The 20,151-nt window shown below is 38.7% G+C and overlaps 1 protein-coding gene across 14 annotated transcripts in view; it reads right to left on the bottom strand.

Moving 5' to 3' along the window:
- The window catches only part of FOXP1 (forkhead box P1), a 679,928-nt gene that overhangs the window by 193,440 nt on the left and 466,337 nt on the right, over nucleotides 1–20,151 (bottom strand). The window contains exon 1 of one of the 14 annotated variants that reach the window (XM_072598687.1): nucleotides 4,660–4,905. The exons of 11 other annotated variants lie outside the window; for them this stretch is intronic. Coding sequence is in view for 1 of the 3 variants with exons in the window: in XM_072598679.1 (XP_072454780.1) it covers nucleotides 4,396–4,530 (135 nt within the window). In the remaining 2 variants the exon portion in view is untranslated. Of the gene's footprint in view, nucleotides 1–4,390; nucleotides 4,906–20,151 lie in introns of those variants that run through there. 2 more of the 14 variants (XM_072598684.1, XM_072598679.1) reach the window with 2 other exon arrangements.

The following is a 20,151-nucleotide window of genomic DNA, read 5'->3' as shown; positions in this document are numbered from 1 at the left end:
TCAGAACGATTTCTTTACCAAGTCTACAAAACTTCTACACACTGGAGACAGCCAGTAGCAATTTAATCTAATCAATGGAACATATCACTGGTAGGGCTAAAGACTGATTTATCTGGAATATGAAAGCAGGAGAAAACTGGGAGAAGAGAGATCTTTATTTCTGGAGACACTGGCCTTGGAAGAATTACAACAAGTCAAATCCTCAGGAAGAATCGGGGTTGTTTTTTTTTTCTGTCCTATTTCTACATTCTTTCAAACACACGTGAACACAAACTTAATAATCTCAAAATCAACTAAAACCATAAAAACTTCAACAAACTTTCTTTACCTATGTGTTACTTTTAAGGAACCCAGAATCAAATGCTACTTCTTTTTTTCACCAAGCATGATAAATTCAGGGTGAGACCAAAGTCAATATGGGGTTGGCAAATAACTAATTTATACCTTCAGTTTGTGACAGTTCAAATCTTCATTTTAAATTCTATTTTGTGTGTGTATGTTTTCAAATATGTAACTCATAAATTACTCCTACTGTTATACAGTGGATAGGGCTCTCGACTACAAGTCTACAAATACAAGTGCTACAAATACAAGTACAAGGCTACAAATTCTGCCTTAGCATTTCCTTGTTCTGTGACCCTGCCCAAGTAAGTAATTCACTCCATGTTTCGGTTTTTCTCATCTATGAAATTAAGGGATTAGATGCAATAGTCACTAAGGTCCATTACAGCTCTATATGTATGATCTTGTTACCTTACACATGCAATGGATAGTTTGGACTGTTCACTCTTCTTTGGAAGCAAACCAGTCCTAAATGTATATCCTAATTATGAGATTCATATCAATTTAAAAAACAGGATCATAAGATCATAGATCTAGTGCTGCAAATGGTCTCAAGGTCATCCAGTCCAGCCCTCTCATTGTACATGGGAGGAAATTAATCAGAGAGGTTAAATCATTTGCTTGAGGTCAAAGAGTTAGTAAATAGTAGGGCTGGAATTTGAACTCAGTTCTTGGGACTCTAATTTCAACCTTCTTTCCATACCACCATGTTTTAGAGCTAGACATAATTTGTGAGGTATTTTAGTACAGTCCTTTTGTTTTGCAGATGAAAAACCTGAGTCTCAGAGGTGACATGCCTTCCTTAAGGTCAAATAGATAGAAAGTAGGAGTAAGGATACAAATCCTTTTTTTTTTTTTTACTCTAGATGGATCATTTTTTCCCCCATAAAACCCTTCCTTTCTCCTAGCTCAGGAGCATCAGAACAAAACAAAACAAAATACCTGGCCTATTTTCATGAAAATACTAAAAATTGTGCTTGCCCCAACGATGCTCAAGACTGATTTGCTACTTCAACCAAACAAGCTTGTCTAGACTCCGTGCCCTTGTCCTGCTATCTCAGGACAACCCCTTCTAATGGCATCCAATGTCACTCCAGTTTTCAAACTAGCCATTAAAGTCTATACATATCCGGAAATTGTAAATAATTTTAACAGGATGTATTTTCCACCTCAAAAGTGGGATAATATTCATAGCCTACCTATGCCCCAAGGGTGTTCTAAGGCTTAATGAGTTAATGTTTGTAAGGTACTTTGATTTCCTCAGACAAAAGGCCCTATATAAGTACAAAGTATTATAATCACCATCATCCTCATTATCCAACCAAACTACTGAACCTTTGGAGATGTACCCCACATAACAATAAAGGCCCAGAAGAAAAACTACATTTTTCATGTGTAGATTTTTCAAGTAACTTCCCTAAAGAGTTTCAGGGAACTTTTGATAAAGGCTGACTCTATGTGAAAGAACTCCGTACAATACATCCAGCCCAGAGTGTCACTTTACACTGTTCCCTTATATAGGCAACGAAAAGGAATTCCTGGGCACGTATTGTAAATTCACATTCCAAACCACTACGGGCAAAACCCACTCAGAGGTCCCCACACTCACCTGTAAAGCTGGGAGATCCGCTTCTGAGGGGGGCACTTTGGGTAATCAATCTCATTATTTTGTACAGATCTGCCTTGGCAGGATACCACAAAGTATCCATCCTCTTGACAAGGAAGAAAAAAAGGCCAAAGGGCCCGTGTGTATATTTTCATTATAGATATGTGTATATACATACCTATAGATACAACACGATATGAAAAAGTCAAATTTTGGTTGGACTGATGGTGGGGTTTTGCTGCTATGGATTCTTAAACCTACACTCATGGTAAAAAGCCTTATTTTAGTCCTCAGGAGAACAAATGAGCTCTACTTCAGATAATAATAGCCTGAAAGGTACACTAGGATGTCACTTAGCATCATGGACAGGAGAGCTAACGTGCCTGGAGAAAGGGAAATGCCTTGTGAGAGACAAAGAGACACCGAACAAGGTAATTTCCACTAACACAGGACCTATGCACAAACTCTGTACAGTGAGGCATGAAATGAAACTCCCATAAACACCACATAGCACAAAGAAGGAAAAAGACCACATTCTAACATGTTATTAATTATTTTTTATCAGAATCTATTCTTTGCCAAAATTATTATTCAATATTATTCAATAACCTTTCACAAAAGGATAAACTGAGGCAAGGTCCATTTTATATATATTCTGTAGCCTTTTAAAAAGGCTAAGCTGAGGCACAGACATACACACAGACACACACACACACATATATGTATTTATGTGTATGTATATATAATACACATACATGTAAAGCTCAAATATATGTATATAATAGATCTGAAAAGCTGCATATTTAAATCAGTAATCCATGGGAAAGATCTAGTGTCAAAAGATCCAAGACAATGGATAAGTTCCCAGTAAGAAATCTTATGAGTTTTTAAAAGATTAAAAAAAGTCCCTGAACCTAAAGAGTTAACTCACTTGCTTTTAAAAAAAAGTCCCATATAATTTCCTTTTATCATAAAACAATGCATTTATTATTTTCTGTATATCTGTTAAAGGGCATGGCCTTCTGAGTGGAAAACAAAACAGAACTCAGTCACATGTTTATTTGCTTCAGCTACTCCCTTTCCCTTCTGATAAATAATCAAATGTGCCATCCAGAAAAAACAAACCCAGCGAGCTGGGAAATTTGATGGTCATCAAATAGACTGAGATACCAAGAAAAGCAGCCCACTGTTCCCACAGTGAGTTTTGTGCCCCACACCTACACTACCATCTGAGTAAATACCTTCAGTCACTCTTTCCATTTTCCCCATGCAATTACTCCTACTGTTAAACAAATTGTCCTTGAGGCACTTGCAAACACCATTTTTCCCCTTACAAAGTAGAACAACTTATGAACATTAAGAAGCCAGCCTAGAAAAAATGTAGCTATGTATATATGTGTGTGTGTACATACATAATGTGCACGTATAGACCATATATGTAAATACATTTATGTATAGACAAATTTATATAGATGTCTATAGTTTTTATTGTACTTGAGACTTGAGGTTTGCATGACTGCACTGCTTGATTTCCCTGCTTGTTCTAAGAGATGCTACCTTGTAGCATATATTTTAAGGGTATTAAGTCTGGATAGCAATAGAAAAGCTTTAGAATAGTTCTCCTCAGACAGATCAAGATGGTAATCTTTCCATATCTCTTCCACTCTCCGACCAGTAAACAGTTAGCAGAAATGATAACCTTATGGATGCTTTACTAAAGGTCCCCCCTCTCCCCTGGGAGAAGGAAGAGCTCTAAGATTAAATGAAACAGTAAGAATCAAGAAAATAATTCTTAACTATTTGTTGTTAAACCAGTTCAATAGGACAAAAATAATAGCAGTCCCATCTCCCCATTTGTTACAGGGGAAAGCTTTCCCATGTTAAGTCCACTTGTCTTTACCTGCCATGCCAATTATTAACAATGAAACATTTGAAAAGAATTCCTGTAACATGAAAGTTAACCATCACAGAAAGTAGGCATGGTTTTTCCTTCCCTTTTGCAGAAGCCTCCGTTTAAACAATAGTCATATGAATGAGATAATGGCTATGCTTGTTTCAGCACTCTGATTTTTATTGGCATGAAATTGGTACAAATATTATCAAGACCCGTTCGCAAATGATGACAGCGCCATGATGCAAGCATCAGGGAAGGTCGGTTTTACAGTTAAAGATCCTACAATCTCACCACCCCCTAACTCTGAGCCCCCACCCCCATCAATTGTTACATCCACTTTTTTACTTGTGACAATACAAAAGAAGCCCACAAACCTCTCTCTCTCTCTCTCTTTCTCTCTCTCTCTCTCTCTCTCTCTCTCTCTCACACACACACACACACACACACACACACACACACACACACACACACACACACACACACACGAGACGCTCTCATCTAAATTCCGAATCTGAAATAAATGTTAGTGAGAACAAACAACTGCTTACTTAACTGATACTCCAGAGTCATTGGAAAGCAACAGTGAACTGAACAGGAGTTGGAAAGAGCCAGTTTTCTTTTTCAATTTTTTAAAATGCCTTTGATGGCCAAAAAAAAAAAAAAAAAGGCAGTCAACAAACTGAATCATCTCATTTTGCTCTGAAAGCTGTAAAGAAAGGAAACCTTCCTTCCCCCCAAAGAATACATTCACAGAGGGAGATAGCCAGTTTCAAAGTTGAACCAAATGCCCAGCGTTCCCTTTTCTCTGAACACTTACAGAGAAAATGAAGACTTTGACGGGGTGAGCTCTGACTGTCGTTAGATTTCCGTCTTCTTGCTGTAGATGTGTTCTGGCTGTTTCTGTGAAGCGGGGGTTGGAGAATGGTAAAAAGATGTTTGAATAAACAGGAAGTGCCGGGCTGCTGGAGCACACACTGAAGTGAAAACACCCTGGAACATTGCCCTTTCTAGCCTCCACAGTAGCAAAGCCTTCAAAATGACAAAGAAACCACAAGAATCCCTCAAGTCATTCTCTCTTTCAAAGTTGAAAGAGCCGTTGGAGCTGGCAGGTAATTTCAAAGTGGCATCGAGCACTTAAAGAAATCTATTAATTCTAATTCGCACGTATCTAAATCACTTCAGGTCGACAAGCAGCAACATACCTAACTAATTATGCCTTAACTGGACCAACAAACAGCAGCCAAATGCTGCATGCAGCTTACTTCTGCAGACAAATATACATCTTCTGAGTCTCAGGGAACCTGCGTTCCCAAACATTTTTGTCACAGTGTCTACACATGAAAAGTAGGATTTCTTTAATTCTTTTTTTTGGGGGGGGATGCTGCAGAGTTTGGTGGCTCCTAAAGAACACACTCATCTCTACATTTTAGGTAGATACATTTGCTCTTCCGTCTGTTTTTTTTTTTTTAAATCATTTCTGATTTTTCCTTCTAGTCAGCAAGCCAAAGTATCTGTTTATCTTGAGGTGACTGACTCCCCGACTTCGGCCCCACTTTCCCCACCCCAAACTAATTATTAAAGTCCTATCTTCTGTCACATGGGTGGTGACATGCCCGAGACACGAAAGAAAACTAGCACAGGCTCAGTAAGACAGCTTGCAAGAATATGAACAGTCGACCAGCCATAGTCAAGGGAGGTTGGGGGGGGGGGGGGGGGGGCGCGGTGAAGAACCAGGATTCCTGTAGAAAATGTACTGCTGTTGTGGTAACTAACGTGCGGCTGCCACTGAAGGGACTGATTTGTTATTTAGCATGGAGTCTTGGACTGTCTGTCATTCTGGGTGCTAATGCTCTGCTAAAATAACTCATTGGGAGCTGTCAGTGGGATGTTTACACAGGCCCCAATCTTTTCTTCATAGAAGGAAATTTTTTTACTGGAATTCATCTTCTTTTGATCTCACATTCAAAGCAACAGCAGCTTGATAGACATTCAAGTCTGAAAGCAAATCCAGACGCTGAAGATAAACCGCCAGAGTATGACAGGCAGGAGCATCTAAAGCTTATAAAAATGAAGAGAACAGCTTGTCGTCTGAGTATTACAATAGCAGAAATCAAGAGACATATTAGGTGGAACTGATCAGCCACAAAAACAGTTCAAAAGGCAGATCATAGAAACAGAAGACTAGGCGAGGGGGAAAAATAGGAAATATCTGCTTTACAGAGGAGGCATCCCCTTCATTCCAAGTACCACAAGGTTTTCCCTCCAGCATGTAAACTTAGGAGGAAGGTGGGGAAGAGGAGGAGATCCAGTGTAGATGTTCCACTCAAACTCAGCTCTGTCAATTATAAGTAATTCAATTAATTTGTTAACAACCTCCTTCCATCAAGTGTTTCCAAGAAAATGGGAGGGTAGTGCCTTCCCTCGCTTATCACCCCCCCCAATACTGCAATTTATTACCATCACCTGTCTCTGCTAGTTTTAATGAAGTATCCAAAGGGATAACACTCAGGGCACTATGGGAATGAGGCATTCAGGAAAAATAGCATCTCTCATCCTGAGATCTCTACATAGTTTTAGACTTAGATGAGGGAGGAGAGGAGAATGTTAAGGAGGCTCAGTTCTCTAAAGTGGCTAGTTAGTAGATGGACATTAAAGATCTATCCTCTCCCTCAAAAAATACAAAGTACCAGCTCATGAGTTCCACTGATCTGCATCCAACATCCAGGAGTTGACTGGTGGTTTTTTTGTTTTTGTTGTTGTTTTTTAGGCGACTGGAGTAATTTGTAAAGGAATAATCACAAAAACTTTCTAAGAGAATGCACACATTTTTTTTTTTCATTTAAAAATAAGCCTCTTATTTTAATTACAGTCAGTACATATAATGAAAAAGTAATTCTCAAACAATTTTGTACTTAGAGCTGTTTGTTAACAAACACTGAATGAACAGGCAGCGTTAGGTGAAAGGGCAGCAGAATTCCACATTATAATTTCGCCTGCGGGTTATTTCTGATTAAGGACACCCTCTGGGACACCAAAGCAAGATCTTCTTTTACAGCAGGCATGGCTTTTAAAATTAGCCTTTTTTCCCCCCTGCATAATAAAGCAAGGAAAAAATGTGGATTTAAAAATGTATTAACCAGTTTAAAGACTTGTAATCAATTTAGGGTTTTCTTTCTGCAAAACACAGGTTCCCATGTAGCTAAGTTACAAATGTAAAAATGCATACTGGATTTGAAAAACTGCTCTCGAAAGTCACCTTCTGTCATGCTTATGCAGCTATCTAATGTGCTAAAGGCTGATTATTTATCTTTGCACGGTACTACTTTAATCTGTTAAGGTCAACACTAATCTATGCCAACCTTTTAAGAAATAGCAGCCTTCAAAGACTTGCAGTGAGAATCCCCAAACTAAATACAAGATGTCACTGTAATGGATACATTTACCTGAACTGGTGAGATTTACTATGTAAACACTGAATGTAAATTCCCATATAAATTAGAAAACACATTATTTCTGTATATAGAGAAGATGTTGTCACCAACATGTGGGTAACATGATTAACATCACTTTATTTCATGGGACCATTTAAAAACCAGGTTTGCATTTACATGCCATGTATATCCAGAGCTCAATTACTGAAATGAAATGTTTGCTGCCCCCCTACCTCCTTCCCCCCCCCCCCAAAATAGCAAGTTTGGATATCAGATGAGAGCTTCCCAGTCATCTCCTCAAATGGTGATGGTTTTTAAAATGCAGACCATTGGTTAGTGGCCATTGCCAGTAGTCACAGCACACCACAGTCTCTCCCTTCCCTCTCAGATTTCTTCTGGACTTGAATGTCACTGTAGACCTTGAATGTGAAATGGCTTCACGCTAATTGCTCTAATTTCTGGAAGATGTGCGGGCAGGTGAAACCTGATCCCCTTGGCCCTTGTGGAGTCCAAGAACCAACGACCCCGGAATGTTTACACAGTGGTTTGATTTTAATAGACAGGAGGGCTGGGTTTCAGACAGCAAAAACACAGCTAATAGGTGACCTCTTAATGTAGTCCTTTTTGAAAAAAAAAAAAAACACAAAATACAATTTCATGTGGTAAAAGGTGATGTCCTGAATGCCAAGGTTATCTGCTTGACTTTTTGAGTGAGCACACATTACGTTGCACCTGACATTTACACCCGAAACTCTATACCGACTTCTTCTTCTTCCTTTTTTTTTTAACTTTAAAACCAAAAAAAAGCACTTTATATGTCAGTCACCTTACAAACAGATTATGGCTGTATGGGATTTCCTAGTAAGTGCACTCATTTGAATTTTAAATTGAATCGTATTTTTACTTCCATTTCACTACTTGTCCCTAACATCCTGTAAGAAATGCTCAAACTCCTATCCCCCAAAAGGTGGGGGGAGCCTTCTCTCTTGTTCTTTTGACTATGCTCTGGTCCTTCACTCATGGAATCCCTAGCCTGGGGTGAAAGGTGAAAGTAAATCCCTCGCCGGAAGATGACTGATCATTAAGGGTCTTTCCCTTTCTCATGGCACTGGATATATTACATATGGCTTTCATGCTTGTCTTTTTCTTCCCCGTCCCCCCCAGTAGATTGAAAGCTTCTTGAACCTATGACTGGTATATTGCTTATCTCAAGATTTTCCTTTGTTTCTGACTCAGTGCTTAACATAGTACCTGGCACACAGTAGGCACTTAATAAATGACTGATTGATATGTTACAGAGGATCAAATAAATCTTGGGGCAATGGAATTGAATGGCAGAATGGCTGAATGGGTTCCTGAGGCGGAGCTTTTAATGCCTCCACATCATTTTCAAGTCTGTTTACCACACTGAACACAATATATAGCATGATGTCTGGTAATTTTGGTATTTATCTAATGTCTTGTATCTGCCCCTTCTCCCCCAATCTCTATCCTTCCTGGATGCTTCTTCCCCTTTACACCTTGCAAGAGGTCAATAAATCTTTACTCAATTGTATGTGCTGTCTGAGCAGGAGAGACACTGAAATATTCAAAAGGGGGGGGGGGGGGAGAGAACTACATCACTTGATGACCTGATAGCTTTTGGGAGGAGCCAGTGAGGTCCAATGATCGCTTTCCAAGAGTCAGTTACTGAATATATCCTCAAAAGCTATAGGTAAGTTTAGGAAAACTAAATAAAAATAGAGATGAATATAGCAGCATGGAGGTCAAAGATCTAAGGTACTAAGCATGTGGGATCAACAAAAAAAAAATAATGCAGGACACGCTGAGTGGGGTTAAAAAGCGTGGGAATAAGATTTGGGGATATGTCCTGGTTTAGCTTAATTTTTTAACCTGAATCTGAATATAAAGCAAAAACGTCTTGGTATATGTACACTGCAGAATAGAAAGCACAATTCAGGTATTTTAGTAAGTAAATTTAATGAGAGGATTTTAATGAGTAAATTTCTTCAGGGAAGGAGAGAGTAAAATTATATTCAGACAAAGCCCAGTTAAAATGGTGAGTTTTTTGTTTGTGTTTTGGTTTTTGTTGTTTTTGTTTTGGTAAAGGAATTAACACTCATCAGAAGAACTGGGGAATCACTGGCAGTAACTAGCAGACTTGGTCTCTATGAGAAACTTCCAAACTGTTGTATTGAATTCAAGGTAAGCTTTTTGAAGGCAAGACAATTTCCTGTTTGTATCCCAATGTCAAGCACACAGTAGGTGCTTAGTTTATGCTTGGTGATTAAAGGCACAGTACAACTAAGTAATGCAAACCACCATTAAAGTATTCTAGCAGGGATTCTTTTTCCTTTTTGGGTCATGGATCTCTCTTTGGCCATCTGGTGCTGACTGTGGATGCCTTCTCCAAAAAATGTCTTTAAATACATCAAATAAAATATACAGGCTTACAAAGGAAACCAACTATACTCAAATATAGTTATACATACAAACATGTATATGTGTGTATATACATATGTGTATATACACACATATACATGCATGTATGCACATATATGTTCTTTAGGATTCATATATATATAAGAATTCTTATATCCTTATATGATGTTCTCAAGAATTCTAAAGAATATCTACACATACACACATGTGTATACATGTGTGCATACATATGTATGTATGTATGTGCTTGTATATGGTCCCAAGTTAAGAATTCTTTTACTACAGCATTTTTTACAATAGCATCTTTAAAGTGGAGATAATATTAGCAACCTGAAAGAGGAGTTTTTCTGTGTTCTGTGTGTGTTACTAGTATCACCAAAATGTTGACATGAGATTCAGATGGGAAGGCAGGTATGGTTTCTATTTTTTAAACCATGGTATTCTCAGCACCTAGAACAGTGTCTTGAATACAACAGGTTTTTATTACGTGTTCACTGAATGAATGGATGAAAAAAGGAAGCATGTTTCTTAATGTAATATGCTATATACATGTATATTATTATTAAACTATCATTAGCAAAAAAGCAGGAGCTTCTTTCACATGGTCCATTAATAAAAAAGGTCATCTGGCCCATTAATACCCAACCTTGGAAGTAGATGAATGAGTATAATAGCCACAGTTTAAAGAAATTTTACCTGGCAACGATGTTACTGTTGTTGTCTTTCCGCTGAAAGGTATTGTGTGTGTGTGTGTGTGTGTGTGTGTGTGTGTGTGTGTACATAAAAGAAACCTTCAAAAATACCTTTTCCTAAGACTGATAATAATTTCCATCAGCTATGTTTTTTTCTCATTTTCCCTTCCCCCCCCCCCCAAAAAAAAACCAAAGTTTGGAATAAAGAAAAAGAAAGAAAATCCTGTCAATGTAGAGATTTAGTATAAACTAGTTCAAGTCAGTGGTAGGAACACTAAGTGGTAAAGGTAAACATGGTCCCCCCCTCACCCCCGCCCCAACTGGTTCCCTTCTAAAGCTCTCTAGGCAGTCAGTGCCTGGTACCAAAGCCTGCCCTGCACATTTGGGAGGTCAACACAGCTATGCTAAACTGACAGGTTCAGTTTACAGCAGGCCAGGACTTTGTTTGGATATACTGGCCTTGCTCACCGCCAGCTTAACAACAGATGGCTAGAAAACTTTCATTATGTTGCGCAGGGCTGAACTGCAAACAATCCAGAAAACTGTGAAAAGTTTAACTCCCTCCCAACCAAAGAAACGAGAGAGTTCACACACATGTGCCAGACTGGCTCTAGTGGAGGACCTAGGATATGCCATGAGGATTCTCAGGGCTGAATTAACTCTCCATTGGATGATGAATGAAACCTACACAAAAACCCTCGGATGTAAAAAGAGAATTTGCGATTTGACAAGGTCAGATGAATACAAGCATTATTCCCATAGCAAAAGTGTCCACGACAGACTGGAGTCTTTTTATTTTAACTTGTCAAAGCCTAGAACTTTAAAGAAGTTGCATAAAGTGCCTGCTTTATTTTATTTTCCTGAAATATAATTTAAGTGGTTTCCCTCTCCTGCAAAGACAGAATCTTCCTTTGCATAACTCTCGAGCTCCCTTCCTGCTATCCCCTCTGGAAGACTGGAAGAGCCAGCCGAATATTCTAACTCTAACACCCAGATTTAAATATGATTTATCCAAATCTGTATATAATTTAAATATTCATTAAATTGATTCGATCCATATGAACCCTAATATCTCCTAATGCTCTGAGACAGGTTATAAACGCACCTTCCAAGGTTTAATTCAATTGGCAATCTTATAGGTCTCATCACTGGAAATGTATTATTCTTATACTATTCAAAAAATGAACAAATCTGTTTTCCACAAATGTATTTTAGAAGCTACCCTTTTCTGTTATTGAAAGAAAATTGTGTTTATTACTCCTTTAGCACAGTGTAAACTCATAAACGTCAACAGACAGTACAAGGAAAACTGTCAACTAAATATTGTTTCTTTCACGAGCTGTTCTTCCAAGTCAATTACGCCTTTCAACTTCTGGGGCATTGTATGATAAACTAGCAGTAAAAATCATTCACATTAATATACCATGGTGCCTTGCCTGCAAAAGGTAATTAAAGAAGTAAATGACTCATAAGAATAGACATATTAGCTGCAAAATGAAAGGCAACTTAGCTGCCACATGAAAATATGTACCATTAAGATACTGCATTTTCATATTCCTGTAATCAGCTCCAGTAGACTAATGCTTATTTAATCCAGTTCTCGGCTAAGTCCATCAACAACTGTTTTTTGCTGTTTTCTCCTTGACTGAACATTATGAGTGCAGGTTTGGAATAAATACTGCAATAAGATTTTTGCATACTCAATTGAAGAACAGGTTTTTACATTTTAAAATCTATTTTTTTTCCTCTCTCTCTCTCTCTCTCACAGAAATACAACATAGAAGATGACTAGGAAATATTTTCCTGGCTAGACAAGGCTTTTCAACAACAGTACATTTTAGGGAACGGATCTTGGTTTTAACATTCACAATTTCTGATTCATACCACTATTTAGCATACGAAAAAACGATGCCGTGTCTTCACATGCCAAATGTCCTATTCGTCACTTAAGAAACATCCCCTTTTGTTAATAACGTCTTCCATTAGCATTAGCAAGATGAGGACAATTTATCTTGACTCAGTGACCAAAGTGGAAGAAAAGAAATGGGGTGGATCCCCACAATGTTACAGGATTCAGTCTGCACTAAATACCTTCAAGAGGTCCCTACTAGATCAGCTAAAACATGCCAGAAGAGACCTTGACAAACCCTTCAACCAGCAACACTGCTTTGCAGATCTCTGACTTTTGCACCACATTTCCTCTGCCTAAGATGCTATTTTCTGTACAAATTTATTTTTTTCCCATCCTAGGCATCATAAGGAGTATTTCATTAAGTTAGTTGGATTTGCTTCCTTCCCTCTAGAAAAACCAAGGGAATTTCTCACAGGGGAAGGTCCAGTTGGCCTAGAAGGACAGGTCCATAAACAACAATATTGATATTACTGGGGACAATGGAGCTCTCGAGTTTCCTTGGAGGCTCAAGAAAGGTGTATTTCACATATAAAAATCTAGGCCTCAAGTCTGCCATTCATGTGGACCTGAAGGCCTTTCAAATGGAATTTAGCATTTTGGACTTGCCAGCAGAGGAAATAAGTATTCCTCCCTTTGCTTTTATAAGTGAAGTCCTTTGAACACTAAGACATCTATATTTTATCATGTTTGCCAACAATTCATCTGTTTTTATCAAAATCTAAGCCCACCTGGCTGGCATCCACTAACTTACTGAAGGACCTGTAAGAGATATGTGACCTGCCTTTGAAAGTCATGAGCTTTCATCACAGGAAAAGTTCTAGATTTCTTTACTGGGTGTGTATTCTCCACTTTCCTCTTCCTGTGGGTGTGTAAACCATCGCTTTGGCTCTTAAACTGATGAGTAGCCAGTTCTCTCAAGGACAGACAGTACATGATGGGAGTACTACCCTGTAAATATGAACCTTCAGTTTATTCGTCTTTTAACAGTCATCAGGATTGCAAGAGGCTTAGAGGCTGAAGCTCAATCTTTTGTTTTTTAATGTATTATTGCTTCACCATTTGTGCAGACACCACTTGGAACCACAATTAATGAGCTCTAGTCCTTTTTCTAATTAAGGAACAAAGGTTCTTGTGTGCAGAGTATAGAGTGACACTGTCTAGAGAACACACATTTAAATAGAAGTAAATGCTTCTAATTGCCTTAAAATGGGATTTTTAATATTTAGGAACATAATAGTATCGAGAAATTAGAGCATTTCCAACATCATTTACAAATAAGCCTTTACAAAATATTGTTAGCTGATAATAATGCATCATTATAAATAATGGAAAGTTATGAATGCCAGGCATGTAACCTTTGTATTCACGCGATTAACCTGTGTGCACTGATACAATGATACATGAATTAGTTTAAAATTTTTTAAAAAAGCAAACCCCTGTAAAAAGCAAAAAGCAAGAACGCAGCAACTACGATTTGAAATTCCTTAGACTGTATAGTAGATTAGGACTCAAACGTGTAATTAAGAAAGATAACCTTGCTTTATACAGTAATTAGGGCTATTAGAAATAGGATACTCTCTCTTAAAAGTGCTACAAATATACCAGAGTACTAAATAACCTGCATCGCTTGGAAAGTAGACTTGCTATCAAGGGCAAAGCTGCTATCCACTGAAGAAACACGAAATGACAGACGGCTGTTAGACTCCATTAGCTGCTATGTGATAGGAGCACATTCACTAACACACGACCTGTGAAAAATCTGAGATCTCTTTAAATCTTTGAATTGGATTGCGGCATTAATTCTTAAGAACTGCAATCCTTCAACCAAGTCAAATTACCCTCATTAACAGTGGAAAAACTGCCTCTGCAATAAGTTTTTTAAAAAAAGATATTTATTACCTATAATCACTTTCATGTACTTCACCTGGGAGTGTGACCAACTGGTACAACAACTTGGAACAATGCACCACTGTTAATGTGGACAGGACCAGAATGTCATCTTTAAAGACACTGACACATACTGGCTAATTTCATTTTCTCTTCCTCCATCTCATCCTCAGTAATCACGTGATGGAGGAAACCCCATTTTACAGGTGAGGAAATGCAGGCATGGGAATTAAGCTCCAGTTTGCAGAGGTTATTACCAGCAGAACTGAGACTAGAACTCAGGTCTTTGGATTTCCTGCCACTATACTTTTTGCACTAGAGTAATGTCAGAAATGAGCAGCCACAGCTACTGCTTGAAGGAAATGCAGGAGCTTCCCTTGAGACCTAGCTAGTGACTGGATCAGTGCAGTGATAAGAGGAGGCTGGTTTCATCATGCTGCTGGGGAAGGGGGGAGCCGAGGGGGGGAGAGGGGGAGAGAGAGAGACAGAGAAACAGAAAGACACACACACAGAGAGAGAGAGAGAGAGAGAGAGACAGAGAGAGGGAGAGGGAGGGAGGGAGAGAAAGAGAGAGAGAGAAGAAACCTGTCTCCATTCTGCTACCACTACATCTGCTAATACTATTCAAGATACCTTGTGACAAAGAACCAAAATATATGCCATTTCAGAACGATTTCCCCCCAAATGTAAATTGTTCTATTTTTCACTTGTTACTATCTAAGATAATTCCATAAATATCTAGAGTGTTAAAACAAAACTCTATGGATTTCAAACATCTCTCAGTACTTAGCTAGAAATGAGCTCTCCATCTCTCTTTATTCTCTGCTTCTCTGCACTTTAGATATTAGAGATTTAGTTACAAGGCTGCTCAGCACAATAAATAACAAAACAGCTACATGTCAGGAAAATACAAAAGATTCCTTTGCAAATGGGGAGCAAATTTTTCTTTTGGGGGGGGGCAATTTTTGTATATTTAAGTGCTTGAACTCTCATTAGCTCATTCTTCTACCAAGCTAAGATAGAATGCTAATTCATGTTCTCAAAATTGAGCCTGATGTTACAAGTACCTTCTGAATAACAAAGAGGATTAAAAAGTAGCAGAGGCAGTAGGGTGGGTTGTGTAAGAATAAGAGGATGGGATAGGACTATCACAAAAAGACTGGATTTTGAATCTGAAGCTTAGGGTAAAGATACTATCTTCACCCTTACAAGCTAAGCAACAGGAATACGCCTTGTCTCTCCAAATCTCAGTTTCCCCATGTGTAAATGGCGATAATACCTGTTCTACCTCTTGAAAAGGACTGTTATGAGGGTCAGATGACCTAAGGTATATGAGAGTGTTCCTAAAATTGAAATGGACATAAAAATTACTTTTGTTATCTATGAGGAAGCAGAGGAAGGGGAGAGACTAGGTTTGAGATTTCACTGGTGTAGGGAAGCTTCTTGTTCAATGCAACTTGTAGGAAACTGGGTACTCGGTGTTACACATTGTCATAGACTCTATGTAGCAGGAACCGAATTTGACAATCCAGGCTTATCTAAGGTCAGCTTTCTATCCTAGGCTACACTTCTTATTTCTGTCCTCTTCCTTCAACTTCTACTATTTTACCTCCTCCTCCTGTTGCTGCTGCTACTACTGCTACCACCACTGCTGCTACTACTATTACTATAACTACTACTACTGCTGCTGCTGCTGCTGCTACTACTACCACTGCCGCTACTACTACTATTACTATAACTACTACTACTGCTGCTGCTGCTATTGCTGTTGCTACTACTACTACTACTACTACTGCTACTACTACTACTACTATGACTTCTGCTACTACTAAATGCTTTTGAATGCTATTTACTAATTTAATGCTATACACTAATCACATTTCATTCAATTAAACATTAAGCACCTACCCTGCAAGGCATAGTGCTAAGTGTTAAGTCCCTGCCTTGGTAGAGTTTATGCTTTAATAAGAGAGATACAACACGGACACATAGAATTAGGGAATAGGGTAGAATGTGATAGGAGCAAAACTTTGTTACAGAACACACATGAGTAATTATGACAATAATTTATTTTATTATATACAGTATCCCATTCTCCAACCACATCTGGTAATAGAGTTTGTTAGTACTGGGAAAGCCACACTGCCAAGGCAATCATTTCAGAAGCTTCCTAAGGCCAGAAAGGGATAACCTTGGGGGTGAGGATCCTCTTTTGCCTTTTTTTAACCCCCTGTTAGAACAATGCTCATTACACAACAGTTGCTTAATAAATGCTTACCAACTTACTGCTCTGCTCGAAGTTCTGAGCTCACTCAGCAGGCAACTAGCTGGTGCAGTAGATTGAGTCAGAAAGACCCAAGAGCTAATCCTGCCTCCTACACCTACTAGCTGTGTGACTCTTGGCAAATCACTTAATCTCCATCTGCCTCATTTTCCTCAATTGTAAAATGGGGATAATAACAGCACCTTCCTCCTAGGATTGTTGTGAGATAATAGTTGAAAATCGCTTTGTAAATCTCCAAGTGCCATATAAATTCTTGTTGTTGCTGTTAATTATTATTAAAGGTTAGGAAAGTGACCTGGAAAATGATGTTCCTTCCATCCCAAGAGCTCAGGCTCTGGTAGACGTAGATCACAGAAAAGATGATTCCATCTCTCTGGACTTTACTCACTCCTCTAGCGGAGTCTTTTTTGGTTCTGTGACATCAGCCTGATACACTCTTTATTCCTCCCAAATGAAATCCTACCTTCATTGAAACAGAAACAGATACCCCCATTTGAGCGTTCAGAATACTCCCCCATATCTGTAAATCCATCAATCTGTGTGCAACTTCTATGATGCAAACAGATTAGAACTGCTCTACACCTTAGTAAGGAGCTCAGCCAGTTAGTCAAGAAGCAATGAAATGGTTACTATTTGTCAAACACTGGGTTAAGCACTGCAAATACAAAGAAAGGCCAAAAGACTCCTAACCCCCTGGAGCTCGCATGGTGAAGGGAGAGAAGCAAGCACACAAAAAACCATGTATGCATGATGGACCCAGGATTGACTGGAGGTAACTTCAGAGGGAAGGCAGTAACAGTGGTGAGGGGGATGGGGAGAGCTAGGAAAGGCTTCTAGCAGAAGGCTGAGTCTGAGCTGAGTCTGGAGGGAAGCCAGGAGGGCAGATAAGGAAGGAGAGCACTGCAGGCAACCAAATGACGTTGGGTCTAGGGAGGAAGTGTCTTGTGTGAAGAGTCAATGTCGTAGAATCCTAGAGCTTATGGAGGAAAGGAAAGTACATAAAAAAGTATAGAAAGTATTAAAACAAAAAGACTGGGAAGGGAAGAAGGGACCAGATTTGAATGGCTTTAAAAGTCTAATAGAGGATTTTATATTCGATCCCAGAGGTAGTGTGGAGCCACTGAAATTTACTGAGCAGAGGAATGGCATGGTAAGACCTCAGGAAGAACACTTTGACAGGCAGGTATAAGGTGGACTCATCTGGGAAGGGACTTGAAGCTGGCAAACCAATAGGAAGTTACTGTAATAGCCAAGGAATGAAGAGATAAGGGTTATTAGCCTTGCCTGAGCCAGGTGGTAACTTATATGAGTAAAGAGAAAGGGGAATATACAAGAGATTCAATGAAGGCAGAAATGATAGGACTTGGTTGCTGATGAGAATTGGGGGATGAGAGAAAGGATGAGGGGGATGAAGAGTACAGGACAATACTGAGGTTGCAAGTGTGGGTGACTGGGAAAATGGTGGCAAACTCCAAATGCCAGGGAAGTTTGGAAAAAGGAAATTTTGGGGGGGAGATGTGAGAAGGGGAAGAGATAATTAGTGCTGCTTGGACATGCTGGGTTTAAGATGGACGTCCAGTGTGAGATATTCAATGGACAATTGAAGATGTATGACTAGATGTATGACTGGATATCAGGAGATACAACATATGGAAAAACAGAGTTGTAAATTATCTAACAAATATCCAGCAGAGAAAAATAAGAGGAAGTCATATAGGTCCAAGGAGAGAAGTGCCATGAAAACCTAGGGAGGAGAAAATATCAAAAGGATAAGATTTTGAGCATAAGACTTGGTCTTTCCAGTCTCTGAGTGATCCTACTTTCCTGAATTTGGCTAGGCAGGTGTTTAATGAGGACTTTGATGGAAATATATGGATGCATCAAACCTCTTAACAATAAGCAGTAGGGCTGGCCTTGTTCAACGCATGAAAACATACATTTATACATAGAGTCTAAGGGGAGAAATCATAACAAAAAACAAAGAAGTAACACTGAATGGAGAAGAGACAGGGTGGAGTCAATTTTTTTTTTAAAGAACAGAGCTTATTCAGTTGAATAAATTTCAATCACTTACAATCCTCTGGGAGTCAAAGGTTAACATGTAGTTACAAATTAGCTTTCTTAATTACAATGAATACCTACTCTTATAAAAATATATCATATATAATCCCTCCAAGAAAACAATCTGAAATGACAGTGTATAAATTAAAAATAAGAAAAATGAAAACCCATGGTTTAATGTCTGTTCCTACTCAAATTTCTATTACTTGAGATATCATAGTGACTTGTTACAGTTTTGTTTACTAATTTACCTTCCAAAAAAACCCACCTAAAACATTTTACCAAGAGTCAAGAAAGCTATAGCTTTCCTAAGCAATATTATTTTCTTTTAATTCTCCAAGGTTCCTCCGCAAAAGTGATGGTGGAGATACGTATGTTCTTTTTTAGCATGGGGGGGGGGGGAGTTTTCCTGTGATTTCACTGGTATAGGAAACTCTTGTTTTGAAGTTCCCTCTGCCAACACAGAGTAACACCTAACCTAAAACTTATATTGTCAGAGAGTTGTCTGAGGCCCTGGGGAATTAAGTGACTTGTCACATAGACTGCATGGCAATTTAGCAATCAATTAATGAGCATTTTTTATTAAACTTCTACTACGTGCCAGACACTAGGGGTACAAAGGCATCAGTTTTTTCTTTCCAGGCAAGAGGCACGACTCTGAAGTTAGCTCACTATACCCTACACCATGCTACATCTCAGGTGTGTTCATGCATGTGTATAGAAATATGTGTGTATGCATATGTGTGTGTGTGTACACACACACATAGAGAGATAGACAGACAGATAGTGACAGAAAGAGACAGAGAGACAGAGAGATAGAGAGAGAGAGACATAGAGAGAGGCGGGGGGAGGTCTGGGGGAGAGACAAACAGCTCGGTAGTACAGAGCCTACGAAGACCCATTTTCCTGAGTTCAAATCCATCCTCAGATACTCATTATCTGTGTGACTCTGGGTAAGTCACTTCATCCTGTTTGTCTCAGTTTCCTCACCTGTAAAATGAACTGAAAAAGGAAATGGCAAACCCCTTCAATAGCTTTGCCAAGAAAACCCCAAATGGGATCAAAAAATCTGAGATGACTGAACAATAGTATATGTGTAAATATACATATACATACAAATATCCATATATACATACATATACACATACATACGTGTGTGTATTTATACACAGACACTTCATCAGTCCTTCAAATGAGCTCGATAAATTTCAAGAGGAAGGGACCTGAGAAGTCATCTCGTCACAATCTGTCCTTCTGCTGGTAACAAAACTGAGACCCAAAGAGGAGAAGTGACATATTTAAAGGGTGACCAGTCACCAAGAGTTAGTATTCCTAAACCAAATATTTTTAAAATTTTAAATGCACCCTACTTTCCACTGTCCCTCCATCTCAAGCAGGTTACAATTCACCTAGTGACTTCCTAGTTGGTCTTCTAGAGTTCCTAGAGCAAAGCAATTTAATCACTCAACCTGGTCATGGGTTTCTATGTGTGTGTGCATGTGTGTATTACATTTATATTATGCGTTTCCTTTCAATATGAAAAATAATAATCAGCATTTATATAGACCTTTAAGCCATAAATGACACTGCATGTGCTATC

The sequence above is a fragment of the Notamacropus eugenii genome, chromosome 3 (genome assembly GCF_028372415.1).
Source record: "Notamacropus eugenii isolate mMacEug1 chromosome 3, mMacEug1.pri_v2, whole genome shotgun sequence".
NCBI classification, from domain to species: domain Eukaryota; kingdom Metazoa; phylum Chordata; class Mammalia; order Diprotodontia; family Macropodidae; genus Notamacropus; species Notamacropus eugenii.
This window is presented reverse-complemented; position numbering and strand designations above follow the sequence as displayed.